The 25,297-nt window shown below is 55.1% G+C and overlaps 1 protein-coding gene and 1 long non-coding RNA gene across 3 annotated transcripts in view; one reads left to right on the top strand and one right to left on the bottom strand.

The window, feature by feature from the left end:
* Positions 1-6,363, bottom strand: part of LOC105697714 (zinc finger MIZ domain-containing protein 1) — a 33,727-nt gene extending 27,364 nt beyond the window's left edge. For both annotated transcript variants that reach the window (XR_001103872.2, XM_012421307.2), the window contains exon 1: positions 5,622-6,363. Coding sequence is in view for 1 of the 2 variants with exons in the window: in XM_012421307.2 (XP_012276730.1) it covers positions 5,622-5,675 (54 nt within the window). In the remaining variant the exon portion in view is untranslated. The remainder of the gene's footprint in view (positions 1-5,621) is intronic.
* A 9,974-nt stretch (positions 6,364-16,337) lies between these two features.
* LOC105697529 lies at positions 16,338-19,553 on the top strand. Its single transcript, XR_001103838.2, has 4 exons — positions 16,338-17,279; positions 17,310-17,878; positions 18,054-18,370; positions 19,323-19,553. It is a non-coding gene; the product is annotated as an uncharacterized LOC105697529 (long non-coding RNA).
* Positions 19,554-25,297: the final 5,744 nt, after the last annotated feature.

Below are 25,297 nucleotides of genomic sequence, written 5' to 3'. Positions count from 1 at the left end.
AACCTCGGGGGCGGAGGAACGGGTTAAGGAAAGTCGAGCCGATATTACGTGGAATATTCCGACAAGGTTTAGGGACGCACCCGAGGCGGTCGCACGGTGCGAGTCGGAAGCAGAGGGTCGCATGTCGGCGGGCCCTGCGGCCCCGACCCCACCGGCCCCCGTTGGGCCCCCGCTGGGCCCCGCCGGTAAGGACGGGATCTTTGTCCCGGGGAAACCGTTGTCATTAGCAGTTAGCCGAGAGGGAATACCGGAGGGCGTCGAGGAGAACTCGAAGGGTTAGGACCGAAGGGACGGATCGCGCGCACGCGCGGCCCGTCTCGCGTGCTAACGGATTTTACGATAGATTTCAAGGGGATTATGCTCGGCTCGACGAGTCGATTCGCGGGAGGCTCGATCCCTTCGCGCGATACGGCTTTATGCGAGCCTTCGACTTGGCTCTTTCCTCTAGACGATGCCGATCTCGCCAGGGCGTCTTCGAAGATCCTGCGCGTTTTCCTCGAGAAGGAAATGAAGAAAAGAACTTTCCACCGATTTTCTGGGCCTGGTGGCTTCTTCAACGACGAATCGTTTCGAAATAACGACGGCTCGGAGACGGAAGGGTGATACCCACCCTTATGGAAATGCGCTAATGGGACGTCCGTTGGTAGCACCGGAGAAGCGTCGGTTTACCGCAGAGAACCGGCGGCTTTGCTAGAATTTCTGCTCAAGAAGTTATTACCGCGAGCGCGGCGGTGGAACCTACGTCCGGACGGTGGCCTTTTTTTCCAGCGGAGGCCCCGACTACTGTTGGCCATCGGGTGATACCCCGCGACGTACCGCTATTATATTACGGAGATTACGGGTTAAAGGAACAGGAGGTACGCACGGAGAACGAGCGCGAGCCGCTTCTCCGGACGCGTTGGTAACTAAGTGAACTATTGACCGTGGATTATCGACTGGCAAACGCGGTGAACTCGACCAGGCAATTACGACTGGGAGAACATAGCCCGTGGTGGCGTTCCTCCCTACCCCAGGACGAGTAAATTTCATGAATTTTCATCGCGAGAACTTTCGAGCCGTCTTGGGGGCGATCGTAATTTTGCAACGAAGATGCGAAAACGGTCTCGACGATTTGCAAAAAAAAAAAAAATTGTTGCTCGATCGCGAACGCGGATGCGTCGAGGAAACGGTCGATCGGGCAGCGGCGTCGCCGGTGACGCTCCGTTTTTTCCTTTCGGAGAGGACCGCTCCTCTCGCCGGGCGGATTCCTAGCAAATCGGCCGACCGGTCGACATCTTGCCCTTTTGAAATTCCTCCGGATCCGACAGGTCATCCGTTATGGATTCTCGTTCCCAGGTAGCGCGTCTCCGACCACCCAGGTCGCGGCGATCGCGACGCGCTCTCATCCGAGCGGTGGTCTCGAGAATTCGGGCTAACCCGAATTCGAGAACCCGCCGGGAAAACGACTCGAAAATGTCACTTACGTTGGCGAGCGTTACATAAAACGATCCTCCGGTCTGAAAATACGGGCGCTCTCTCCATTGACTTTCCCGGCCGAGAAATAGTTTCCCCTCGTTACGCGGACGTTGAGAATTTCCCCGAAAAGGCCCAACGAGGGGACCGGTCGAAACAAGTCGCGTTTCGAGCGATCTCCCTCGAGGGCGAAGAATTCGCGTTATTACCGAGGAGTCGAGTCGCATGCTCGGAGTCGTGACAAGGAGGATTCACGGCACCCGTTAGATGGACACGTCGGTTCGCACGGCTGTGGCAGTTCGTAGTACTCGGCCGTGTACTCGTGCTCCCCCCACTCCGCCGCTTCCCCTCCGGTCCCCACCCCTCGGCCCCTCCCCTCCCGCAGCCAAGCGCCACTGCGAGCGAGGCTGCCTGCCGCGGCGTTGCCAAGTGTCCCGGCCATCTGTAACTGGTCCTCCCGTATATTGGTTTAATATTCAATACGGTTCACGGTGCTACCACGTAATGACAGCTGCATAGAAAACTTAAGGGCCGTCCTCTCTCGCTCGCCGAGCGTCCGGCGCTCGCGCCTCCGCGATTCGACTCCGACCTCGAAACGTCCTCTCTTCCTCCCAATCCGGGGCGAGCGTTTCCCTCTACCGCGGGAAATCAGAGCTCGCGGCGTCGCGTGGGCAAAATTCTAATTTCCCGCCCGAGATTCGACCCGGATCGATCTACGCGAGCGCGGAGGCGTTCGCCGACGGAGAAGGCGCGCGGGGGGGAAATCCTGGAAATTCGATACGATACCGGGAAATCGCAACCTGTGCGCCCTTCCGCTCGCAGCGCCGCGACCGGACCCGCGCGGAACCCCGTGAGAAATAAAATCCCGTTTAGCGACGCAATAAGTTCGAGCGTTGATTTATGCCGGTGCGTCGGGGTCGATGATGCTTTGTGTGCGAAGTACTATTGATTCGCTCGCGGGCATAATGGGCATCCATATTTGATTTTCAAGCACGAACCGTAGTGGCGCCTCCACCGGCGAGAGATTCGAACGAGCGCCCCCACGAAATACCGACGTCGAGCCGTGGATCGCCGTATATTCCGCGTTTCCCGTATCCACTCCCCCGGGGGAGACCTCGGCGTCGGGGGCCGCGCGTCCTCGACCGAGGGGCGTCCTTGGCCTTCGGAAAAGGAGGAACGAAAGTTCCCCCCGAAGAAGGTCAAAGTGGCCGCGTCGGGAGTCCCTTGTTCTCGGTTTAGGGCGGCTAGGTGGTAGCGATCGCGGCGAGCCGACTACGAATAGCCGAGGCGGGACTGGGAGCGATGACCAGATGCGCCGATGGTTCGTACGGCTGGACGACCCAACGGACGAAGCGCCGGTGGTATTCGCTCGTCCGAGCCGCCGAGCTTTTCCGTTCTTTTCTCGCGCGGGCCGCCAGCTGTCGCCCCGAACTTTCGAACGAGCCGGCTCGGACTTCTCTGACCCGCTTCGCGAATCCAAGGTCGGAGGTCGAGCGCGTAGGAGAAGCGACGAGAAACGGGCCGATCGAAAAAAAAAAAGAAAAAAGAAAAAAGAGAAAAAAAATTGGATTTTCGCCCCCGAAAGGCGGAGCCCCTTCGGGACGAGCGCGAAAGGCTATTTTCGGGCCGCCTCGGGGAAGGATCCCGAGTTCCACGCCGCGCACCCGTCCGGAGATATTTTCGGCCCTCCTCGAGGAAGTGCAGGAAACGGGCGGAGAGCTCGGAAAAAGTTGGACAAAAGCCTGGGACGCAGTGTTCCTCGATGACGTCTCCTCGCGCCGGATCCCGTCAGGAGCGACCGCGACCGCGAAAAACCGACGCTCTCCATAAGGGGCGAGGGATCGTCGATTCCCGTACCTATCGCTCGCCACTCGCAGAGTAGAAAATATACTTTCGAGCCTAACGGGATAACGGCGCCATATTGACCCGGCCGGTCTATTATTTTTCCCCCGGAACCGTCCGTCGCCGCCGCGCGGCGTTTCCTGTCGGCGTCGCCTAGATAACCGAACGAGAGCGAGCGCCCCGTCCCGTTACGGGATTCTCCCGGTCGAGCGATTTCCCGAAAACGCCGCTCGCCAGTCAATTCTCTGGCTGATCTCCGGAATGCATTCGGTAGAGAATTTTTCGACGCGGCCCGTCCCATAAATGGCACAACCCTCTCCAGAAATAACCCGTCCAGATTTGACCGAGGATACCGCTCTCGAAGCTTTCAGGAATGTCGTAAACACCGAGTCAAGCGGCCCTGTCACCTGCGCACGATGCCGTAAAATAGTCCCCATAATGGGAAACTGTTATCGAGAGGACTTTCCGGCAGTTGATATTCGCCTCGCGGTCGCGCGGGAATAATTAGGGAATAAATCACGTTTGAAAGTCGGCGTCCCGCGTCCCGCGGACGAAGAGGTCACGTCCCCGAAACCGAATTCCCGGTGGCGCTCCGCGCGTACCTCGCCACCGAGACCGACGCTCGACGTCGCGTCCGAGCCGATGGCCCACCAGGGTCGCGCATCGAACTTCCCGTCGAGGGAACGCAAAGGAGAACCGCTTCGTTCCCCCTAACGCGAACTCTTCAATGGCGGCCGTTCCAAGCTGGAAGCATCCCACGAGACGGGAAGTCGAAGGAGCGCGAGGAGAGCTTTCCGTCTCGCCTGGAAGAGGGAAGAAGCGGTAGAAAGAGGTTTTCTCGGAACACGGCCCCTTTCGCGGTGGCTCGAGCACCGACACTATTTCCGATCCCTCCGCCATTGTCGCCATTGACACGGTGCTCGCACGGAAGATAAGCAGCGTCGGCGGAGCGGCCATTTATATATAGTATATAATATACACGTCCCCTTTGTCCCGAGTCGACAGAGGAAACGTTCCAAAATTAAAGCCGCAACGGACGACGCTCGACGTCGTCGACTTAACCGAGTGGCGCCCTTTTTATCCCCTAAAGGACGGGCCTCTAACGAGGAGACCTCGAGGTCCGGACGGCGTCGGAGGGATCGGCGCTTCCGGTCGGATCCGCCCCGGAGACGCTTAATTCATTTTTTAAACGTATTTAAAAACGAAGGGAAATTCCCGCGCTGCGGGAAATACCGATCGGACGAGTCGCGACCCCGAAAGTGTCATATTTAGGGCCGTTCGCGCGGAATGGACTCAATGGGCGGATAAGAGGGGACCCTCCGATGCCCCTCGACCTTTAGGGCGCGAGCTCGTCGAAACGACCGGAGCTTGGTTAAGCTCGTCGAGCGGGATCGCTTCGCCTCAAATTGATTGCGGTTCCTTTCGGGTCGTCCGATGAGGGACTCGTCCTTCCCCCGAAGTGTCTCGAGCTCGATAAGAAGGCGCGATGGGAGTCCTTCGGTGGAAAGTTACGTCGATTCGGTGACACCGTTCCGCATAATGCACCGATGACGCGTCAAGTCAGCGCATGACAAGGCGGGTTCCGTCTGGTTCGGCGGTGGGCCGAGGGCGTCGCGTGGCGCGGGGGGTCGGAGGGGGTCTCGGGGTCGGCGGGGTCGGCGGGGCGGGGGCGGAGAAGCTCTCGGAGTCCGCGTCTCGGTCGGGTCTCTCTCGCTCTCCGCTCCTGGCTCGGCTCCGAGGAGATCAATAGGGATCCTACACCCCGTCGGGTTCTCCTTCGTCGTCGTGGTAGGAGGACACAAAGGTACTCTCGGTCCGATCTTCCGCGCGCGTTCCGCTCGTTTTGGTCGCCACGTATACCGAGAGACGGGCCAGAAGGGAAGCGGAGCGTCTCTCGGCCCTTCCGGGAGGGCCCTCTCCCCCGCCCTCCGTCCCTCTTTCGCCGCCGGTTCGACGACGACTTCCTCGCGACCGCGGTCGACCGGGACTCCGGGGGCTCGACCGGATCCGGCGAGCTCGATAATATATATATATATTCCCGATATCCTTTTGATTAGTTCCATCTCGTTACTCTAAAACGTTAAATATTATTCTACTATTTCTAATTAAAGNATATATATATAATAACTCTGCCTCCGGCTTATCGTCGGATATTTGCGACGTTGCGTCACGGCATCCGTCGGATGAGCGCGCTCTTATCGTTTCACGTTTCTCGGGAAGTCTGCGTCAGCCAAGGACGTCGCGGCGAGCGTCGCGGCGAGCGTCGACGCGAGGACGTATACTTGCGCTGTCGGAAGTGGAGAGCCGCGATCGGTCGAGAAATTCACCTGCACTTTCGCGTCCTCTTCGTTACCGCTTAGGGTCGCGGCGCGACGCGACATCCCGGCCCGTGGTCCGATACGCCGATGTCGCCGACCGCGGGGAGAGGCGTTAAACGGCCGCGTAACGAGACGCGTCGGCGTAACGGCAAGGAACTAGACCGAGACGCCCGCGGTCGCGTACGTTACGCGTTCGTAGAATCCGAGCGGGACGCGAAGCGTCGTCCGGTCCGCTGCTTGTTTACATCCAGAGAGGCCACCTCCCTGCCGCTTCGATGACGACGCAGCTAGTCGCTCTCCGGTACTCGAATTCCCCACGAGTCGGTCTTCCCGAATCGTTGGAGTCGTGAGACGCGCCTCGGTGAGGTATCCGCGTTGCGTAATTTCTCATTTACGTTTGCGTCGTCTTCTCGACGGCCATACCGATCGAAACGGTCGAATTTTCCCGGAAAATCGGGCCATTCGCGACGTTTCGTATGTCTGGATTCTTGCGTCGGTTAAGGGGCGATCGAGACCGGGTCGGTCCGCGATGGGAAAGAAAGGAAAGCGTCGAGGTCGACCGCGAGAAGGGTCACCGGCGGAGGGGGCGAGTGGCGCCATCTCCGGGCGAGGGTCGGAGGCGGCGCGCGTATCTCTCGGACTGGAAAGAAGTCGCCGCGAAGGCAATACGCCTTTATTCACCTGCCGTGACGTTCGCGCCCCTCGCCCCCGGCCGCGCGCACGCGGCGCCGTTCACCGCGGAACGCCGACGCCTGCGCAGTGCGCCGGCTCCGCGGAAATCGTTCGCGTGGTCTCGCGAGGTATTCGCGGCAGCGGAACGCCCGTTAACGCGTATCCCCCATGCGACTCCGCGAGAGAGGACCGCGCGCCGCAGCGGAGCGCTTTCTTCGGCCGCTCTCGAACGCCCGTCTCCGTCCGAGGACGCGGAGCGGTTTACGGCGCGCGTTCCGCTCTCGGGAAATTTCACCGCGCGGCGCGACCGACGCCGGGACGTCGAACGGGGGCCAAGGGGAGGGCCCGTTGCGTCGCGATATTTGGGTCAAAGCTGGGGTCGGAACCTCCCGACTCGGACTTCCGCCCCCGCGATTGGATTTTTAGAGAGGACCGATTCGGGGGAACCGGGCACCGCGCTCGATCGAGAGTTTCCTCCGCCCTGCGAGGTGCCGATCGACGCCGATCCAGGGAGGGGGAGCGACTCGCGCCCCGTCCCGCTTCCACGTGGCTCGATTTTTCGGGACCACCTGTTCTCGGCGAGCACCGTGGAGGAATAATCGAAAAAAAGGAGCGCGCCGTCGGCCATGGCGGCCGGTGGCTGGACGCGAGACGGTTATAACAGGCGGCGGCACCTGTCCGCGCGCTCGCGCCTCGATCGGGCGGCGGGGGGCGGCGGGAGGCGGCGGGAGGCGAGAGAGGAGGAGAGCGCGCGTGCCACCGTTACGCGGCACCTGCCACAAAAGTTGGCTCTACCTTCGGCATACGCGCGGACCACTTACTCCGCGACGCTCTCTCCCGCCTCTCTCCGGGCCTCGCGCTCTCGCGACTCCCCTGCCCCCTCCGACCGCGTCCCGTCGCGGTCGCGAGTCGCGGCTCCCGGAGTCGAGCACCGTCGACCGGGCCGGGCTCCGCGAATCCGGAACGCCGGGACCGCGCCGACCTGGAATCGGCCGTCGCGCGGCAAAGTCGCTCGAACATTTATGCCTCGCGAGCGGCGACGTATCGACGTCGCTCGGACGGGGGTCCCTCCGCGCCCGCTCGACCGGGGCACGCGAGGCCTTTCACCGCCGATCCGCGCCATCTCGTCTCGAAATCACCGCTCGATCGCCGAGAGCCCCGACCGCCCCTTGCTTCCTTCCTTCGGGCCGGCTCTTCCGATCGAGACCGCGCGGTCGAGGGCATCCGGGAGCGGGGTAGGTCCGGCGATGGGCGATACGGTTGCGACGGCCATGGGAATGGAGTGCGGAGGTGGCGGAGGTGGCGGAGGTTGCAGGGAGGAAGGGTCGGTGGTGGATGGGTATTGATCAGCGCAGCCAACAAGACGCCTCGCGGGATACCTACCGTACCTACCCTCCGCCTCTCCGCGGCGGAAGCCGTCGCCGCCTCCGTCGTCTCCACCGCCTCCACCGCCTCCGCCGCCGCCGGCGGCGCTGCCTCCACCGCCGCGACATAGTGCCCCCGATAGCGATATATTCAGCCGCTAACCAACCCTATGCTCCTACCACCCACGCTTTTCATCCCTCCCTCCCTTTCTCGCCGAGGGTACACCTTCGCCTCCCCCGTTCTCCTCCGTGCCGTCGTCCTCTCCCTCTCGGTCCGGGCGTCCGTATGCGCGCGTAGCCGGCGTCGCGTCCGGCCTGTCGGCGCTGCGCTTTTGCCCCCGCGCCGTCGCGATCCCCCGAAACGGGCCCGATCGGTTTTTGTTCCCGATCGGGAGGCGGCGCCGCTAATGACGGGCTTCGCCGAACCTTCTCACCTGCTCGTCGACACCTGTACGGCGCGTCCCGCTCCTGCCTCCGAGTGCCCCAAACGACCGCGTTTCTATCCAAGTTTGAGCGTCGAATTGCCAGGCCCGAAGTCTCTCTTACTCCTGCACGGGGAAGACGTCGGCTCGGACGGGAGGATTCTCCAGTCCGGGTGGAAATTTAAATAAAACTTTAACGGGGCGCCCCCATGGCCGAGCCACGTTAGGTCGCGCTCCGCGAAAAGGTAATAAGGCCTGCTCCGGTATGCAATTCGCGTCACGTTGAGCTCTCGACGGCGAAATGGAGGTTTCCATTAGGAAGGTAATTTCGCAACTTCAATGGATATTCCTGGGCAGTCGCAGCGCCGGATGAATACTCGTAACGAGGACGAAGGTCCCGAGTCGACGGAAAAATGGAGGATTCCCTCCGGGACGAGGTTCGGACGACTCGGGGGAAGTATTTCCGAACGGCCGGGCCGCTCCTCCGGAGATTGGTTTCCGCGGGCGACCTGGGGAGTCCTCCCCGGCGGAAGCTGCGCGGATTCTCCTGCGGGGCGGCGGGGGGCGGATTATCAAAACGTTTCCCGGGCAAATGGCGAGCCGAAGAGAATCGCGCGAGGCGAGGACGGGAGACGGACGGAGGGCGAGGAAGAAAGAGACGAGGCGGGACTCGGGCGGCCGAGGGAGACGCACCGAGGGAAGACTCGAGGTGAGGTCCGCCGCAAAATACAAGTTGGTAGGATATCGACCAGCCGGAAGTCTGAGTAGTCGTTGCCATGGAGACGCTCGAGTCAATTTGACCTGGGCCAACAGTCACCGGCATACCGATGCACGATGCCATCCCATTATTCCTGCCGTTTTTCACCGCGATACGCCCGCGGATTCGCAAGCAACGCAAACGAATCTCCGGAGCGAGCCGAGCTCGGCGCGCGGCCCGACGGAGACGAATCGGACCCCCCGCGACTTCCGCGACCCCTCGCCGAGGGTACCGAGACATTTCGCCCCTCCCCTACCCTCCTCTTCGCGGCGCGAGCGCTCCCTCTAATCGGCGGATTTTCCCCAATCCCGACCACCCCCGCCCGAAGGCGGCCGAGAGGGAGGTGCCGACGTTCCGTTCCGAGATGACGGGGAGGATCGAGGAAGGATCTTTGTAATTCCTTGATCCCTCGACTCGGTCTTCCTGGACGTCTAGGAAGCGACGCCGCTACCTTGGATCGCTCCTAGGATTTCCGGGGAAACTCCTGCGCGATCCTAATGAGAGTAATGTACGGTATTTCGGTAAACAAGGGGCTGCGTCCAAATCGCTCGAACTTCGTCGGTCCCCACTCGGTGAAATTAACTTCCCGGTGTGATACCGCGCCGAGTACTTCTCCTCCCCCTCGGTTTCGACAAGTTCCCCCGGGAATATGGGAGTATTTCCGCGGCAAAGTGCGCGCCCGCGCCTGCGCCGATCCCCTTTCGAGGTCGAAGGTACCCTCGACCTCCACCTTCCCCTCGAGGACGTCCAATTTGTCCGGAATCACGCTTGGAGTCAATATTATTAACAAATGCCGTGACTAGTGGATATTCCTTCGCACTCCGAGGCGCGGAATTTTTTTTCCCCCTTTCGGGGGTTATGGTCGTCGATTTTGGAAGTTAATTTAATTAGGGGCGAGATGCATGTGCGCGCTTCGATTTATCGTCGAACGAGTACGCTCGCTAGATCTCGGGACGATTACATCGCCGCGCGGGGTATACGCGTCGCTAGATATTTATACGCAACTAGAATGCATGACACATAAGTTCGAAATAGCTCGCGAGCGTTTCATTAAGGGGCCTTGATACCGACCCCATCGGCAACGCCGATTCCTACCCGGTTGGTTTCCTCTCCGCGCGCTTCCGTCTCGCCGCGTCCTCAGATATAAATCGAAAATAATTTTTTATCGCGGTGCGTCACGAGACACGTGACGACTCCGCGATCCGATTCGCGGCGATACTGTCGGCAAACGTATCGCCGGTCGACAAGGATCGAATAATTTCCCATTGAGCGACCGCGTTTGATCCGGTCCGTACGTATTCCATTAAAAAAAAAAGCCGAAAATTGCAAGATACCGGAATAATTAACGCTACTCGAGTACGAGCACTTAACCTCTCGCCCGAAAATATCCATTGTGTCGCTCGATCGTTTTCACGATCGATATTCGGTTATGTGCTCACCGAGACTTTTTTCTTTAAACTTGACGTGCTTCCCAGTGACGAATAATCGAACGAGCCGCCATGCCGATCGTAGGTAATAACGATTTTATCGACCGAGTTTAACCGGGCGTTCCTTGCATCGAATTATAACGATTATTTTAAACGATACGATGAAGCTGCGGTGGAATCGGGTCCTTTCGTAAAGACGTCACGTTTCCATTTCCGTCTTTTGTTTATTAAGTCCAGCTTGGTGCGGTGGTCGGGCGTGGATTAAAGTTTTAGAGAGACAAAGCATTTTTTTTTTTCGCTTCCCGTCGACGTATCGACGAGGTCCCGAAGCGACCCAATGAATAACCGATTCGAGCACCCTTCGAGAAACGATTACGTCATCCGTGCGGAGGACACGCAGCCGGAGAGAATGCGTGCACGGCGGGCACGTGCGCGTACGCGTATACCTACACGCGTGCGCGTGCGCAGATGCGCGCGAGGAAACCCGTTTATCCGACGAGCGGGGGATGCGTGACACATATTGACTCGCCGAATGAACCCTCTCTCGCCTCGAAACGATAATCACCTCTCTCTCTCTCTCTTTCGTTTCTCCAAAAGCGCCGCATCGCGTCCTTCGCGGCCGCCTAACGAAATAATTGGCACAATTTTATCCGACGCTCCGACTCGGCCGTTCCTCGATAATTAATGACGGAGATCGGGTGACCGTTAATTGAAAGAAAAAAAAGAAAAAAAAAGGACCGTGCACTCTAGGCGCGTTCTATACGTATGCGGTAAAGTAGGGGATATGCGGAGTCCATTACTGCGGTCGGATTCGAGTCGCGCTCGAAAGTCGTATCGGCTTCGCGCCCCCGCCGACAGATGGCGGTAGCGGTCGCGGCAGTCCCGCACTAACTTGCGCGCTACTTCAAAACCAAGTTTTGAGTTGTAGTCGATTCCTTCAATGGCGAGATATCGAGATGACCCATAAGTGCAACTACGTCCCGAAGCGTGCATTCGAAATTCCATCGTCCTCGATTTGAAAACCAACGAGAGTCTCCGTCGTATCGAAACGATATAGAAATTAAATTCCGAAATATCCAAGAGGTAGAGCGAAACACCGTAAAAAATGCCCACGGAGCCGACCGTTCTCCGTTTGAATCTCGTGGCGACGGCTTCCACGAGGAGCGATTAGAACGTAGAATTTCCTATTAAAAATAATGGTCGAAGCGGCGCAGCGCCTCGGCGAGCGAAAGGATGCCCGAGGTCGCGAAGAGGGGGTTGACGTTCTTTGCTCGAGAAACTATTAGGTGGCCGAATAATTCATGCCGGGTCGCAGTCGGGCAAAGCGGGTAAACCGTGGTGCGCAGGTTTGCGCCGTAGAGCGCACGTCGAGCCCCCGAGGCCGGGAAACGGGGTTGAAGGCTCCCCGAGAGGGGGCGCCGTCGAGAGCATCGACGGAGGGCGGAGCACGGACTTCGGCACCCGATCTCGCCCCGACACCCCATCCCGTTCCACGGCCACCCCACGGCCACCCCATGGCCACCCCGTTCGCCCGTAATCATTTCTCTCGCTCGAGAATCGCCGCGACGTCGGAGACGTCCTCCGAGCGGTCGTCGCTCGAGTGTTTCGAGGAAATTAATATCCAACGCGTGCCCGTCGACGGCTCGGAACTCCCGAATCTCAAATTGGCCTTTGCGCCCCGTAGTTTCATGCTCGTATTTATGACGATCGTTAGCGGCGCTCCACTAAACGCCCCGTTTTCCCCGGACTCGGCGCGAGAGATCGTCGAGAGTGAAATTTCTCGACCCGAGTAGCCCGCGAAGAGGCAATCCGCGGAAAGGTCGAAGGTTCGCGCGAGTCGGTCGGTTTCATCCCTGGCGCGATGCCTATAGCTGCCGGCGCCCGACCCGACCTCCCGCCCCCGCCCCACCCCGGGCCCCCTCGACCTCCCCGGCAACCCCAGCGCCCCGGCGCGCCCATCGCGCGCGGCACAACCGCCCACCTATCCTAGCCCACCAACCTCTGCCATACCGCGCGGTAACACCCGACCGACAGATCAATACCTAACCAACTCCCAAGCTGCTCCCAGATTATCATTCCATCCGTCCACTCGGACCGACTCGAAGCCAACCGGGCAGCGCACCCTCCCGCAGGGAAAGTTCCTCGACCGCTCGAGTCGGAGGTCGCAGCTGGACCCGGGAATTCCCGCTTTTCGAAGCCGAACTTCACCGACCTGGGCCTTATTTTGCCCGCGAGCATCTACCTCCTGGCTCCGTCCTCGCTTCCGTGACCAAGGTGGAGGACAACTGGTCCCCTCCGTGGCTCATGGATATGTAACGTGGATACGCGAGGTGAAGGTCGGAAGGTCGGACGGCAACGCACGTCGTTGTCACGGACGTCGTCCGTGGGTCGCGGCACTCCGGGATCGATGGCCCGCGAGTGCTCCTCCAAATGCTACACCCCTTCTCGTCTGGGTTAAAATTACTTAACGGGATAATTCGCCGAGGGATATCTTGCCTCGAAGCACTTATCTTCATTTTTCGTAATGCACCGTGGGCGTTAACGCGATGCGTCCCCTCATTGGGCGCTGAACCCTGTGGGAACCTGACCGAGCCGGACGTCGGATTCATCCCGAAGAGACGTCTTCGGATAATTCCAGTTCATTCCCGATCCGAGACTCGCGGACGCGTGACCAGAAATTAAAGAGCAACAGGTGTCTCCACCGATCATTGGATACACTTTGCGGCGGAGCGACGGGGCAGGGTGGGGAATTTTTTCATTTCTGCGAACGAACGAGTTTAGAGTTGGAGGAGGATTGAAGGAAATGTCGAAGACAACGTAAATCGCGATGGTAGACGGACGAACGGGAGAAGCGTCGTTCGCGAGATGACGGGACTCTAGACTGTCCGACCTTAAGTAACGGCCGAACCATTTGCCGAAGGTCTCTGCCATTTTCCCCAAAAGTGTCGGGAATCTCTTCTAGCGAGGCGTCTTAATCGAGGCGACGCGTAAACGTTCTAAATTCTGCCCGACCGAGGCGGGAGGGAACTCCGACCGGAGGGGGAACCGCGCGCGGCGTAAATCGTCACGAATCGCTGGCGAGGTGCGTGGGAATTCGTTGGTCACGAGGACCTTAACCATTTTAGCCAAGGACGTCTTTCGCCCCGTCGAAGGTACGTCACGGCGGCGCCATTGGCGTCACGAGGTCCTTCGTGACGTCAGCGACGAGGATTAGATTTGCGGGGAATTATTTGCGCCTGCGCGGTCGGGAGAACCGAGGTTGAGAGACGAAGTGCATGCGCTACCGATCGAGGAAGAGCCCTCCGTCACCTCCAACCATTACAGGTCCGAAGAAAAAATATTATTAATAATCAATTATCGGCTCGCGAGTCCATGCCAGCCGAGCGGTCGGAGTCCAAAATGTCGAAAGGGTGGATTCGGCGAAGACCAAGAAAGTCCGGAGATCGGTACTCCCGGGGAGTGGACGGTCGACTCGCGTCGTCGGGATCGACGCGGTCGTTGTATCGACGCGATCCCGGAGGTGCGCCCGTGGTCCCTCTTCCCGCGAGGCATCGTCGAGCCCAGGGCATAAATCGGTCGGAGGAAACTTTTTGGGAGCAGTTAGTAGTCGGTACACATATACGCGTATGTACGCGGTTTTATCCGGTGGTACTCGGGGATGTTGCGGGTTGATTTATCGCCTGTCGTTGCCATGGAAACCTCGGCGTGACCGGCTTGCGCGACACCCTCATATCCGAGTCGACTCGCTGGTTCGCTCTATCCCTTTCCCTCCCCTCCACCACCCCCCTGCTGCGTCCTTCCCCTCCGCTCCTTCTCGCCCGATCCCACTCCACCGCCCTCGGCCTTCTCCTCTTCTCCGTCTCTCCGCCACCCCCTGATCGACCACCCTCGCCCTTTTTCATCGTCCCCCTCCCAGCCCCGCTCGCTGTCTCTCTCCTCCTCGTTTCGTTTCGCTGGCCTTCTCTCCGCCGGGACTTCGTTCTCCCGGTTCCCATCTTTACATGTGACCGGAACGAGATATAGGCTTAAGGTACAATTTCGTACGAGCGACGCATGGGTAATTGGCCAAGCACCGCCGTTCTCTGGGTTTACTCTGGAAACCCTTTCAAAGCGGTCGCACCTCCCGAACTATATTTCTCTACCACTCGCGATCGCGCCATTGTGTGCGCCCGGGATTTTTGCGATGAACCGAGGAGACGCGAATCGGTTTCGCGTCCCGGGTGCAGGTCCTCGAGGTCGCAACGTTTCGGCGAATCCGTTTGCGGGGACTTTATGGGACTGGAGGGCGTTCCGAACGGCGCGATGCGCTAATTGTAGGCGGGACGGGGCTCGGAGGTAACGACGCCAAAAGTCGTTTCTAAAAGGCACTCGGCTGCCCGCGAGATCCTTCGCGGGGGGGGACGAGAGGACGAGAGGCGAGCGGCACGGCTCCCCTCTCTTTCCTCGTAGGGACGTCGATCGGCGAAATATATAAATTCGTCCCTGCACGGAACGCGCATCGGGCCATTCGTTGCCCCACTCGCGGCTTCGTACTCGCGGACCCACACCCACGCACCGACCCTCGTAGGTGCCCGGGCCTCGCGGGAACGACCTTACCGACCGAGCTATCAAGGCTCAAGGATCTTGTTCCCGCGAGGCTTCCACCTCTGGAGAGGGACTGCTATCCTCCGCATGTGCAAAAGAACCATCGAGAACGTACGAGATGCATACCGATGCGTGTCTCCTCGCGCCCTCGAGAGTCCACGAGGTGGCCACCGTTAACGTTGCGGGGAATCGTTCGCCTTAAGCCTTTGTACCGCGATGCTCGAGCGCGTCTTCGCCTCCTGAGAACAGGTGGCGGGAGCTGTCGCCTTTCTGCCAGTCGTAAGGAACTACTCCAATTGCGGATCGATCGACGCCTCGCGATCGAAAGGTCTCGTCACTGGACTTATTTACCTTAGCGCGGTCGTCATTATACGAGCATCGTTGGGTTATTCCATACTCACGTTTTTGCGGCCCGGCCCGTCGTTTGAAGTTCATCCCCCTCGAATCGAGCCATCGGAGAGGAACGAATACCTATCTCGAGCATCGACGGCTCTCTTCCGTCACGAACTAAACGTTGACAAGGTGCGAAATTGCGAACGGCTCGGAGCGCCACGCAACGGGCCATTCGACTTGGAGGAGCCGAAGCGTCTCGACTCGGTTGCGTCAGGCCTACGTGACCACTGCGCGACTTTACCGACCGTCGATAATCGGCATGGCTGACGACCGAAATCTTTTCCTGGTTTTCTTTCGTCGTCCGGGCTCCTCGTCGCCGGGAGAGGCGAGGCGAATTCCCGCGATGGATTTCGCAAGGAGTTTCGCTTGCTCGCTGCAACTGCGCCGCGATTACGTTTTTTTTTCCTTTTTTTTTCCTTTACGTAACCGCGCCGCGTCGCGGCGGATCTAGCTTCCAGACTCGACGTGGCGACCGACGAACGCGTGGCAAAAGCTCATGTACAATCTGTAGGAAATAAATTTCTATTTTTTTTTTTTTTAAGGAGTTTGGATATTGGTTCGAGCCTTGAGCCAAATTTACATCGATTGTTAGTACCACACGCACGTGGTCGGACCGAGAGGTAGGACGCTCAATTTTTTGTGAGTTATTCTTCCGCGTGAATCGGTACGAGGCATCGCAGTCGACGTTAAGAAATCGATGTTTGCGATCCCGGTCGGTTGCGTCGGCAGAATATCCGTCACGTCCATTATTCCAATTTGTTCCCGCATTGGCATTACGCGGCACCGCCTTTCTCCTACCGCATGCGCCGTATGTTCTACTCGCTCTAAGGAGATCGTAACGAAGGTAACGATAACCTCGTTTTCTCCGCTTTAAAAGTTCACCCATGGTTATCACCGCGGACATTTGCGCAACGTACTTTACTTTCGTAGTCGCGGTACTCTCGAGTATCGATCGCGAGGAAAAAAGATTCGGGAAGGAACTTGTCGCGCCGCGGCCAGTCCGCTTTACCATCCGTGGGCGAGTCGCCTTTGCCGTTCTCGAGGAGCGGCCGATGGTAAACCAGTCCGATGATAAACTACGATTTGCTCCCCAGAGTTCGCCAAGCTCGACCGAGAAAGTGCGCATCGCGACTGGGAAACGAGAATTACGCATTTTGGAACTCGGAAGACCGATTCCCGACCCTTGCTTCGAATGCAGGTTCGACGGACACGGAACGAAGTTGAAGCTCTACACTGCGGTGACCCTTTTACTATTATTTTCGATTAAAGATTCGTTTGAACCGTACAATCACCGATTATAAAAATCCATAAAATGAGTTCTCGGTACTTTCATTTCCTCTTTTTGGGCATGGTGCAGGGACTGCGGCAACGATTCGGCGTCCGGAAGAGAGAAGGGCGGGCAGGAGCCGTCGAGGTATCGCTTCCCCCGTTATCGACCCGGTCACGTGGCAGTGACGTAATTGGTAGCGGGGTCATGTGATCCATCGGAGCCACCCACGCACCAGGTATACCGGGTCGACGATATGCCATCGAGGTAATCTCTGAGCGTTCCAGGTGAAAGGTTATGGCAGAGAGAAACGGAGAGTGGCCATGCTCCAGGTCTCGCGTCGCCGAGTCGCTGTCGCCCGATGGCCCTCCATGGAAATTCTTCCACACATGGCGCGTATCTTTTCGCTTTTTACACGAATTCGTTACTCGATGTCTCGATGTTCTCGCGAATCGTGCGGATTGAATGTACTCTGGTTATAGACGCAAGCAGGGACGTCACCCTGAGGCAGGGGTTGCGGTTTAAATTTGGGAAGATAGAGAGGCGTAGGTGTGCTCTTGTCAAAATACCTCCCGCGCCATCGACCGAAAATGCCTCGATGCACGACCTCGATTTTTTTTCGAGAAGTACCCTGGAATTCGATCTTTGTCGACGCGCACCTTTTCAAACTGGATTTACGTTAACGCATCGCGTCGATCCTGCATCTGTACTGCCGACGTACCTACCTGGATTTTTTTGCATGCACGTGTCCGAGTACTTCTCTTTGCGCGAAGGCACGGAGGTCGTACCGGCTCGCAGGTCCGGCAAAGAGTCGCACCGATAACGCAATTGCGAAAAGGGGACAGAAGTGCAGCGGCATAAATGGGCGAGCACTATGAACGAAGCGAGACAATGCAATCTAGGCTAAAGATACCGACAAAACTCTTATATGCCTCCAATATCTTTAGAAAGTGTGACGCCCATCCAACGACCGTACGTTTACACAATCGTAGAGAATTTGCGTCGATCTCGTGGATGAATTGAAAAAAAAAGGAATCTCGCTATCTCGAAGAGGATCGACGTGCCGGTCGAAACCGAAAGGGTGGCATCAATGATCGCTTCGAGGAAAGTTTGCGAAATCTCAGAAATTTCTGAGACCTTATCGAGAGAACGAAGAATGCATCGTCTCGTGCACGTACGGGTATTATCCCTGTTACAAAGGGACTTTTTTCCAACAAGACGTACATATATACGTGGACAAGGGATTCTTACAAGAGCAGTTCTCACTCTACACGTTGAAGTTACGTTGCATTACGTGGAACCATGCTTTGTCAGGGCACTGGGATTTTTTTGATACTTCTGCTCGTGATTCTTGCATCGAGACCCGTTCGACCGATTTTTGTAAGATCTTAGTTTTAGCCTTCGCTACATTTGTATCGAAGTATACGTGTTAAATACAGCAGTACCTAATTCATCTTCGGATGTAAATCTATTTTTGCCTTTGCCTCGTTTACTACTCTGAAAACGATGCAACGTCTTGGAATAAGTAGTATTTACATTGATTTTTCCTCTCTAGGATTTGGACGATTCGAGTTCTTCGGACTCCTGGGAAGTAGACTACGAGGATACCGTCCGGAAGTTAGACATATTTAGAGGCCCTCTTCATACTCTGTTTTGTGACACATTCTGCACCCAGAGAGCCTTCAATTTGGTGTGCCGATGGAAATGTCCTACGACCACTACTACTATCGCTGCTACCACTACTACTGTTGCTGCTACCACTACGACTAGCACTACTACCAGTACGTCTACTGCGAAACCTGACCAAAGACCCGAAAGCTCCACCGAGAGCGGTACCAACGGCTAATAGTGAAATTCTAGAAAATTAATTAGGTAAGCTTAAACACGAGCCTTTTGTGCACCCAAATCAACTTTCTTTCATCAAGCTACCGTGGACGTAATTCGCATCGCGAAAAAAATTCACAAACATCCTTTAACATATTTTAACATCTACCAACAAGTGCAGCAAGCTCGATTTCGATTAACTGCTCATGATGATTTTGACGACGTCACCGGCCCAATCACGGTCTATTATCGGGCCGGTGATGGTTTCGTTTGTGCCTTTGTGTTCCCTTTCAGCTTTAGGTGGGCCACTTCGGAGAATCTGGCGACTTCCTGGTGTTTCTTCAATGTTCCGTTTTACCTGTACTTTTGTGCCCCTTTGCTGGTTTAGGTGGATCACCTGGAAGCAGCCATTTTTGGTAAAATCATCATGAGCAGTTAATCGAAATCGAGCTTGCTGCACTTGTTGGTAGAAGATGTTAAAATATGTTAAAGGATGTTTGTGAATTTTTTTCGCGATGCGAATTGCGTCCACGGTAGCTTGATGGGGAAGATTGTTCGGTTTAAATTGATCTCTCGAGCTAGTGGCTGCGATTTTTTTCGGAGGAGATACAGAGTTTTGGAGTTTTTGTGAGGAGTTCTTCACTTTTTCAGCCGGTTTCCCGGCTGCCCAGAGTTATAACAGGTGGCAAATGCATTAGCCGTCTGCATCCTCCACCGGAGGTCGCACAGGACGCGGTCGCTCGATCCTTCCTGTGAATCTCTCAACTCATCTCTGTTTTCTCCTGTCGGTAGTCTTTCCATCAGATGGAAAATGCTCGGAGCTTCGAAGACCCGTTTACCGTTCGAATCCGCGATGTCGTTATAAGTCTCTTTCTGCTTTGCCTACTAAGACGATTTTCTTGAACCGAGTCAATATAAAATACTCTCGTAACGTTCAAGCGTTCATAGATTAAATTAACATGGTAAAAGTTAATAATAACACATTCTGTTTTATCGACAGCTGGATATAGAGAGGTACTAACATACCCGGAACGCTCTGTGCGGTGGAGACATCTGGCTACCTACGTAATTCTAAGATATAAAATGGACAAAATAGTACAAATTAGATAATGTGGAAGTTTCGTTTAGAGAATGTATTGGAATAACTAAAATTTACGTGCTAAGCTCATGTAAACTTTGTAAAATCACAATTACTAGGAAATAGAAAGTCTGACTTTATGGCACAACCGAAGTATTAATGTCTTATAAATCGTAATGTGGAAAGTCAATAATTCGGAACGACTAGGACGGATTGCGGTATCGATTAAAATGAAAATATTTCCGAAAATCGAGATGCAAATAACGAGGATGGCGTGAGATTACTTTTAAGAGACGGGTCATTCATTTTCGGATGCTCGTAAGCTCGAGAACCTTGCGACTAAAGTGCAAATCGGCATCGCCAATTGGCCCAAATTGTAATTGGGCAACGTTTTTCCCTCGTCGTTAAAGTAAGCGTAAAGATTTTTAACCAAATACGCATGAATCACGGCGACCACGTGCCGGACCCTGGGGTGACGTTTCAGGCCGTCTTTTCACTTTTATTCAACCCCGGACACCTTCGGTATCAAACTCCTTAGTAGGTTACGAGCACTTAAGAACGTAACTATTCGGTCTTGAAACTAGGTCGGAGCACGCAACGGCACGTACACTAATCTCGTCTCGGACTCTTTCTCCTATCCCTGTATTTCCCCGTGTAGTCCATGCTCCAGATATATCCGTGGACACTGTCCGAGTTCGCTTTCGAGACAAACGGGTTTCGCGCAATTAGATCCTATCGGCAAGTAGTCTGGAGATAGGTACTACAGTCCTGTCCACCTACGTTGAGCCTGGCAGACCTCATCGACGAAAAGAATGAAAGATTGACGGACTCCGCACCGCCGAATCGAGTTTGCCCCCTTTCCTCTATTCTTTTTCCTCATTTCCGTCACGCGAGGTGAGCGACCTTCCCGCGATTTCAATTGAGTGGTACTTACCGAAAATAAGGGGGCATAATTTTTAATAAATTTTCTAGGAGGGGGATGTCATCCATTAACGTTTCACTCACCCATCGGAGTCGACGAGTCCGTAGGCTGGACAGATGTAATTATTAATCGAAGGCGAAAGGACCGTGCCTCACAGAATACCCCGTAAGGAAGGAATCGTTGATTGATGGAAATTCATTTTTATATTGGACCCTGATAACACCTGGAGCATATCGAAGGAAACATGACTCCCTTCTAGGAGACGCGGATCGTACAGAGGAGCAGGATTGCGCAGAGAGCATGTGACCAAGCGAAAGTTGATCCCCACGAGTCAGAATGCAGTCTTCGACGTGTAGGATCAGGGTCGCGACGGTAAACGCTGAACTCTCGGAGTACCGATATATTTGGTTAGATAATGTAAAAACGAGAAGGCCTAAGTAATTACAATCCCGGTCGAGTAGATATTTCCAGCCTTTATATAACGAACGTGATAAACCAATTTTTAGATTAACGAACCTGATTTAATCGAACGCCGTTCGGCACTGACTTAAATTTTGCACCGTTGCTCCGGCAAAGTAAACGTCAAAGTTTTGCTGAATCCGACGTTAAAGCAGAAGAGAATAATCATCGAAAAATCGAATCACGAGATCGGATGTCTAACCTATATTGAGAAGATATACGTGTCTCCCCTCTCTCTTTCTTTTTCTCCGTAAATCCGTTCTCTTGCCTTATCCGACACTCCGAGCCTTTCGCTTCTTCTTCTCTCGTGATCCAGATGTCGACAGGCTGGTTTTAAAGTCTTTTTAACGTCGTACCGTTATATGTAGATCTTTGCAATCGCAAAAAATGAACGTCGGTAATTTTACGATTCCACGGGCGTGATACATCGGGTATGGAAAGAACGTTGCCAAGGATCACGGACAGGACTCACGGTTGCGTATTTTCTTCATTTTTTTTTCCTGCACGAAAAGCGTACCCTTAAGAAAGACGTTTTAATTCAATTCTTGCCACTGGAAGCACCGTTCACTGCACTCTCTATCGAAGCGGTAACATCGAGGTCACTGCCAGACTTCGAACCCAAGAAATAACCGCTTTCAAGAATAAGGACGGGCGTGCGCTTCGAAAGGTCGGCCATTTCTACGGCAATTACTTCAATTACTTCGGTCGAGGTTGTTCCAGTGACCGTTTGTCCGTTTCCTAAGTGCGCTCGTTTGCGCAGACCTCTTGAGGATGACGGGGCCCAAGACTCAAGAATACCAAAAATAAAAAAAAGAAATGTCAATTTACAAGAGACCGCACGTTGACGAAATTCAACCTCACCTTTTCAATCGTCCTTCGATAAAATCCCTCTTTCGAGGTTCTCTGATAAGATTTAAGGGAAGAGAGGGAAAAATAAGCAAAGGCATTAAACTTCAAGGGGGCTTGCGCATCCACGTTAATCCTCTTAGCAGATTTGGCATGATGCATTTCGTTTTCGTTGGGTGCACCCACGGTCATGCATCGAGGCAGGTGGAGGTGTACATTTTACTTGGAGTCACGTGTGGTCCCAGGATTAAGATAGCCCGTTTGTGGAGAAACCACTTTCGAAAGAAAGGTTGCCACGGAATATAATATAATGTAATGGAGCCCGAGTCACGGATATCCGAGTTCGTTGCACGTCGAGCCGGTGCTCGAGTAACTCGTTTCTCTTTGGACGACAACCAGTGAATTACCTATCTGGCTTACCTTACGAGACTCTCGAGTCGCGCACCTTGAGAAGACGATCGCTTTCGGTAACTTCGGCCAAGCATGCCGAATTGATTTCGGGATAAAGTGATATTTCTTCTAAGCCCGACATAAGTACAATGACTGCGACGGAGATGCCGATTTTCGCGGCGTAACTTTAATTAGTCTTGCTGAAAAATTAAATAATGATCGTTTCGGGTTTGGCGACGATACATACATCTTGGGCCCCATGCACCGTGAACCCGAGGAGATATTTCTTGTAAGGCCACGTTTATTTCTTATAGCACTCGATAGCGTCTGACGTGTCTCGATAAGAACGCCGAAAGCGGACGAAAAAAATCGGTAGTTCGAGGCGGGGGACCCTGGGGGGGAATCGAAACGGATTCGGGTCAGAATCGCGAAGAATGCCAAGGTTCCCCGTTGCTTTCACGTAAGGTGCATTCCTTTTTCTGGAAATCCTACGATCCAACCAATCGACCTGGTCTACGCCCATCGTTAACGTATCATTCGAGCGACCAATCACTCGCGAAAGAACAAAAAGGTTCTTCGCGCAAGTGGTTTCTTTTTAATTATCATCGTATCTGTAAATTGGCCACATTGTCCGTGATCTTTCAGATGACTGTCGTGCTTCATCGACATACCGGTATCTCGGCGGAGCCCTGCCAAGACGAGAATGTCGCTGGACGATGTATCCCGACTTTTGCGAACAGTTGATCGAGTTTCGGTGCTGTAAGAGAGAAGTATTTCGTAACGAGTAGGCGTACCGAGGGCCGAGGGTATAAGACCACGGTGCGCACGCGTTTATGTAACGAAGTCGCGATTTGGTTGGTTTCGATCGGTATCCTTAGTCGGATTTTTGGAGTCCGTTGAAAAATTCCACGATCCGCAAATTTTTGCGCTCGATGGCGGTACCGGATTTCTAAAATTTTTACCGAATAAGCCGAGAATTGAGAGAGCTTCACGGACATCGAATTCGAATCCGGGCGCTGCCCAAACCAGTCTCGAAAATTCCTCAAGGATTTCCGGCACTGCCCCGTAGCGATCCAAAAAGACGAACGGACACTTTTACTTTTACTTCTCGTCGACATTGCCAACGTGCGGTCGACCACGCGGGCATCTCTTCGATTCGTGAATACGGATTCGACCAGGATAGATTCCTACATTCAAGAAATTTCACGACAAATTTCGCCACAAATTTCGATGCCGACCTCTGTCCACGGAACCGAATGCACTCGCAGTTTCCGGGGGAGGAAGCGGGATTATCTAAAAGGTCCGCCGTGAACAACCAAGGGCCTCGGGATTAAATTGCCGGCTGCGTAACTCCCAATTATTTCACGTACGCGAGAGAGTCGAGCGCTCTTTCGAAAGAGCCTGCGAAATGGAGCCCGCGGCTGGGTTGCCTAATGGTGATCCGTTTCTTGAAATTTTAACGGCCGTTCGATCTAATTCGTCAGGCCGGCTGCACCTGTGCGAATGCATCCTTGTAGAAGCAACGGCAGGTGCATTGGGGGATGCGCTCGAGGGGGTCGCTCTTCCTAAGATCCCTCGAGGGTGTCGCCGGCTCCGCGAGTCGGGACGCCGATTTCACGGTGATCTCTTTTGCGGGTACCGATCCGGATGGCGCAGATTTTCCTCGAAACGAGAGGGAGTACGAGGTGCAACGAGCGCCTTCGGTCATCTCGGCTTCGCCATCTGTTCGAAGCCTCGTGACGCCGAGTTGCGTAAATCCGCAACGTTCCCCGCTGCGCTCGGCATCTACTTTGAGACCCACCGAGAAAACGCGAGATCGTGAGAGATGCCACTTCGCGTTTACTTTAACGGCTAGGCCTCGTGACCGGGGCATGGATCGGCTTCTCTTTCCCAAGCCCCCGTGCACATCCTGCTCGCGAGACTTAGACCTTCCCCCTTTCAGATCCGAGCAACTTTGGGATTCGCGTTTCCGCTAAACCGCCAAACGATATGTCCAGCGGTTTCGAGAACCACCCTTCGGTCCGAAGTCATCTAAGACGGGATTTCAAAGCACTCGACATGTCGTGTCGAAACTGGCGTGGTGTTTTTGCGAAGCAAGTACTCGAACGCGTAAGTAGCCGAGTATTAAGTAGGCGTTTCCACTTCAAACTTCGTTATTGCACCTCGGTGCACATTGTCCTACACTATATCGGTGGAACGCTTTAACTTCGTAGTTGGTATTAACGATACAGGATAATTGCCTAATGGGAAGTGTTTTTCAAGGCACGTGTCATCTGTCGGTTCTCTTAGAGCAGCGGCAGCGATTGCTCGGACTTGGGAGTCGTCGAACGATCGAATCATCGGATTCGATTACCTTAGGATGACTCGAGATCGATGACCGAAGCGGTCTTCCGGAAAGTGAAGACTGGGAAAAGGAAAAAAAAAAATGGCAAACCGAGTGAGGCAGTTTTCTACGGATCCCACGGTCGGTGGAAAGTATGCATTAATCTTTATACATTCCCGTACGGATTTTCCGCAACGCGCTTACGCAACGGATCGACGAACCCGGAAGGAAACCGTGACCGTGGATCCTTCGATCGGAAAAGATTGTCTCGGGAAACGAAACGCCGGCGGGATTTTTCTGCACGCCTACAAATTTGCGGAATTCGGTCGCTCTGATTTACGCGTACCCGCGGATTAAATAAATTCAGTCGCGGCCGCTGTGTATTTTGTGTTTACCGTCTACGTAATTTAATTTAACCCGATTTAACGAAACTTAAGAACCGACGCGACGTAAATGCATATTTATGCGGCCGTTAAGAAGCGAATACGCGTATCGCGAGCGGCGGTTAAGAGCGTGCTACCTTAACGGGTATAGACAGGGGGTGTTTCACGAGCGAGGCAGCTCGATTTTCAATTTCGATTTGCTCCCCGCCAAGGTTTCGGCGAGGCCGTTTTCGACTCCGTCGCGTTTCCACGCGTTTAGATCTGGATCCGCCTCTCTCTGGAGAGCGTGGAATTCTCCCGTGACCGTGGCAGCCTCCGAATCGACTCGACGTCCGGGTGCGATCGTTCGAACCGATTAGGTCGATAGCTTCGACTTTCCTCGGACGGATTTGGCGCGAGAGTGGAACCGATCAACAGCCCTAGGGCCGTGGACGATCGTACCGAGCACTTAGTACACACGTTGGCGCACCTACGCCACCTGATGGGCGGATCTTTTTGGTGGTTGCGTGCACCACCTGCGGGGCTAAAGAGGTACGCGTTATTATCGAGCGCGTGCTCGCGGTTACATCACGAG

This window comes from Orussus abietinus, unplaced genomic scaffold, assembly GCF_000612105.2.
Source record: "Orussus abietinus isolate OABI.00-Male unplaced genomic scaffold, Oabi_2.0 scaffold25, whole genome shotgun sequence".
In the NCBI taxonomy this organism is placed as follows: Eukaryota; Metazoa; Arthropoda; class Insecta; order Hymenoptera; family Orussidae; genus Orussus; species Orussus abietinus.
Note: the sequence above shows the minus strand (reverse complement) of the source record. Positions and strands in the feature narration are given on the sequence as shown.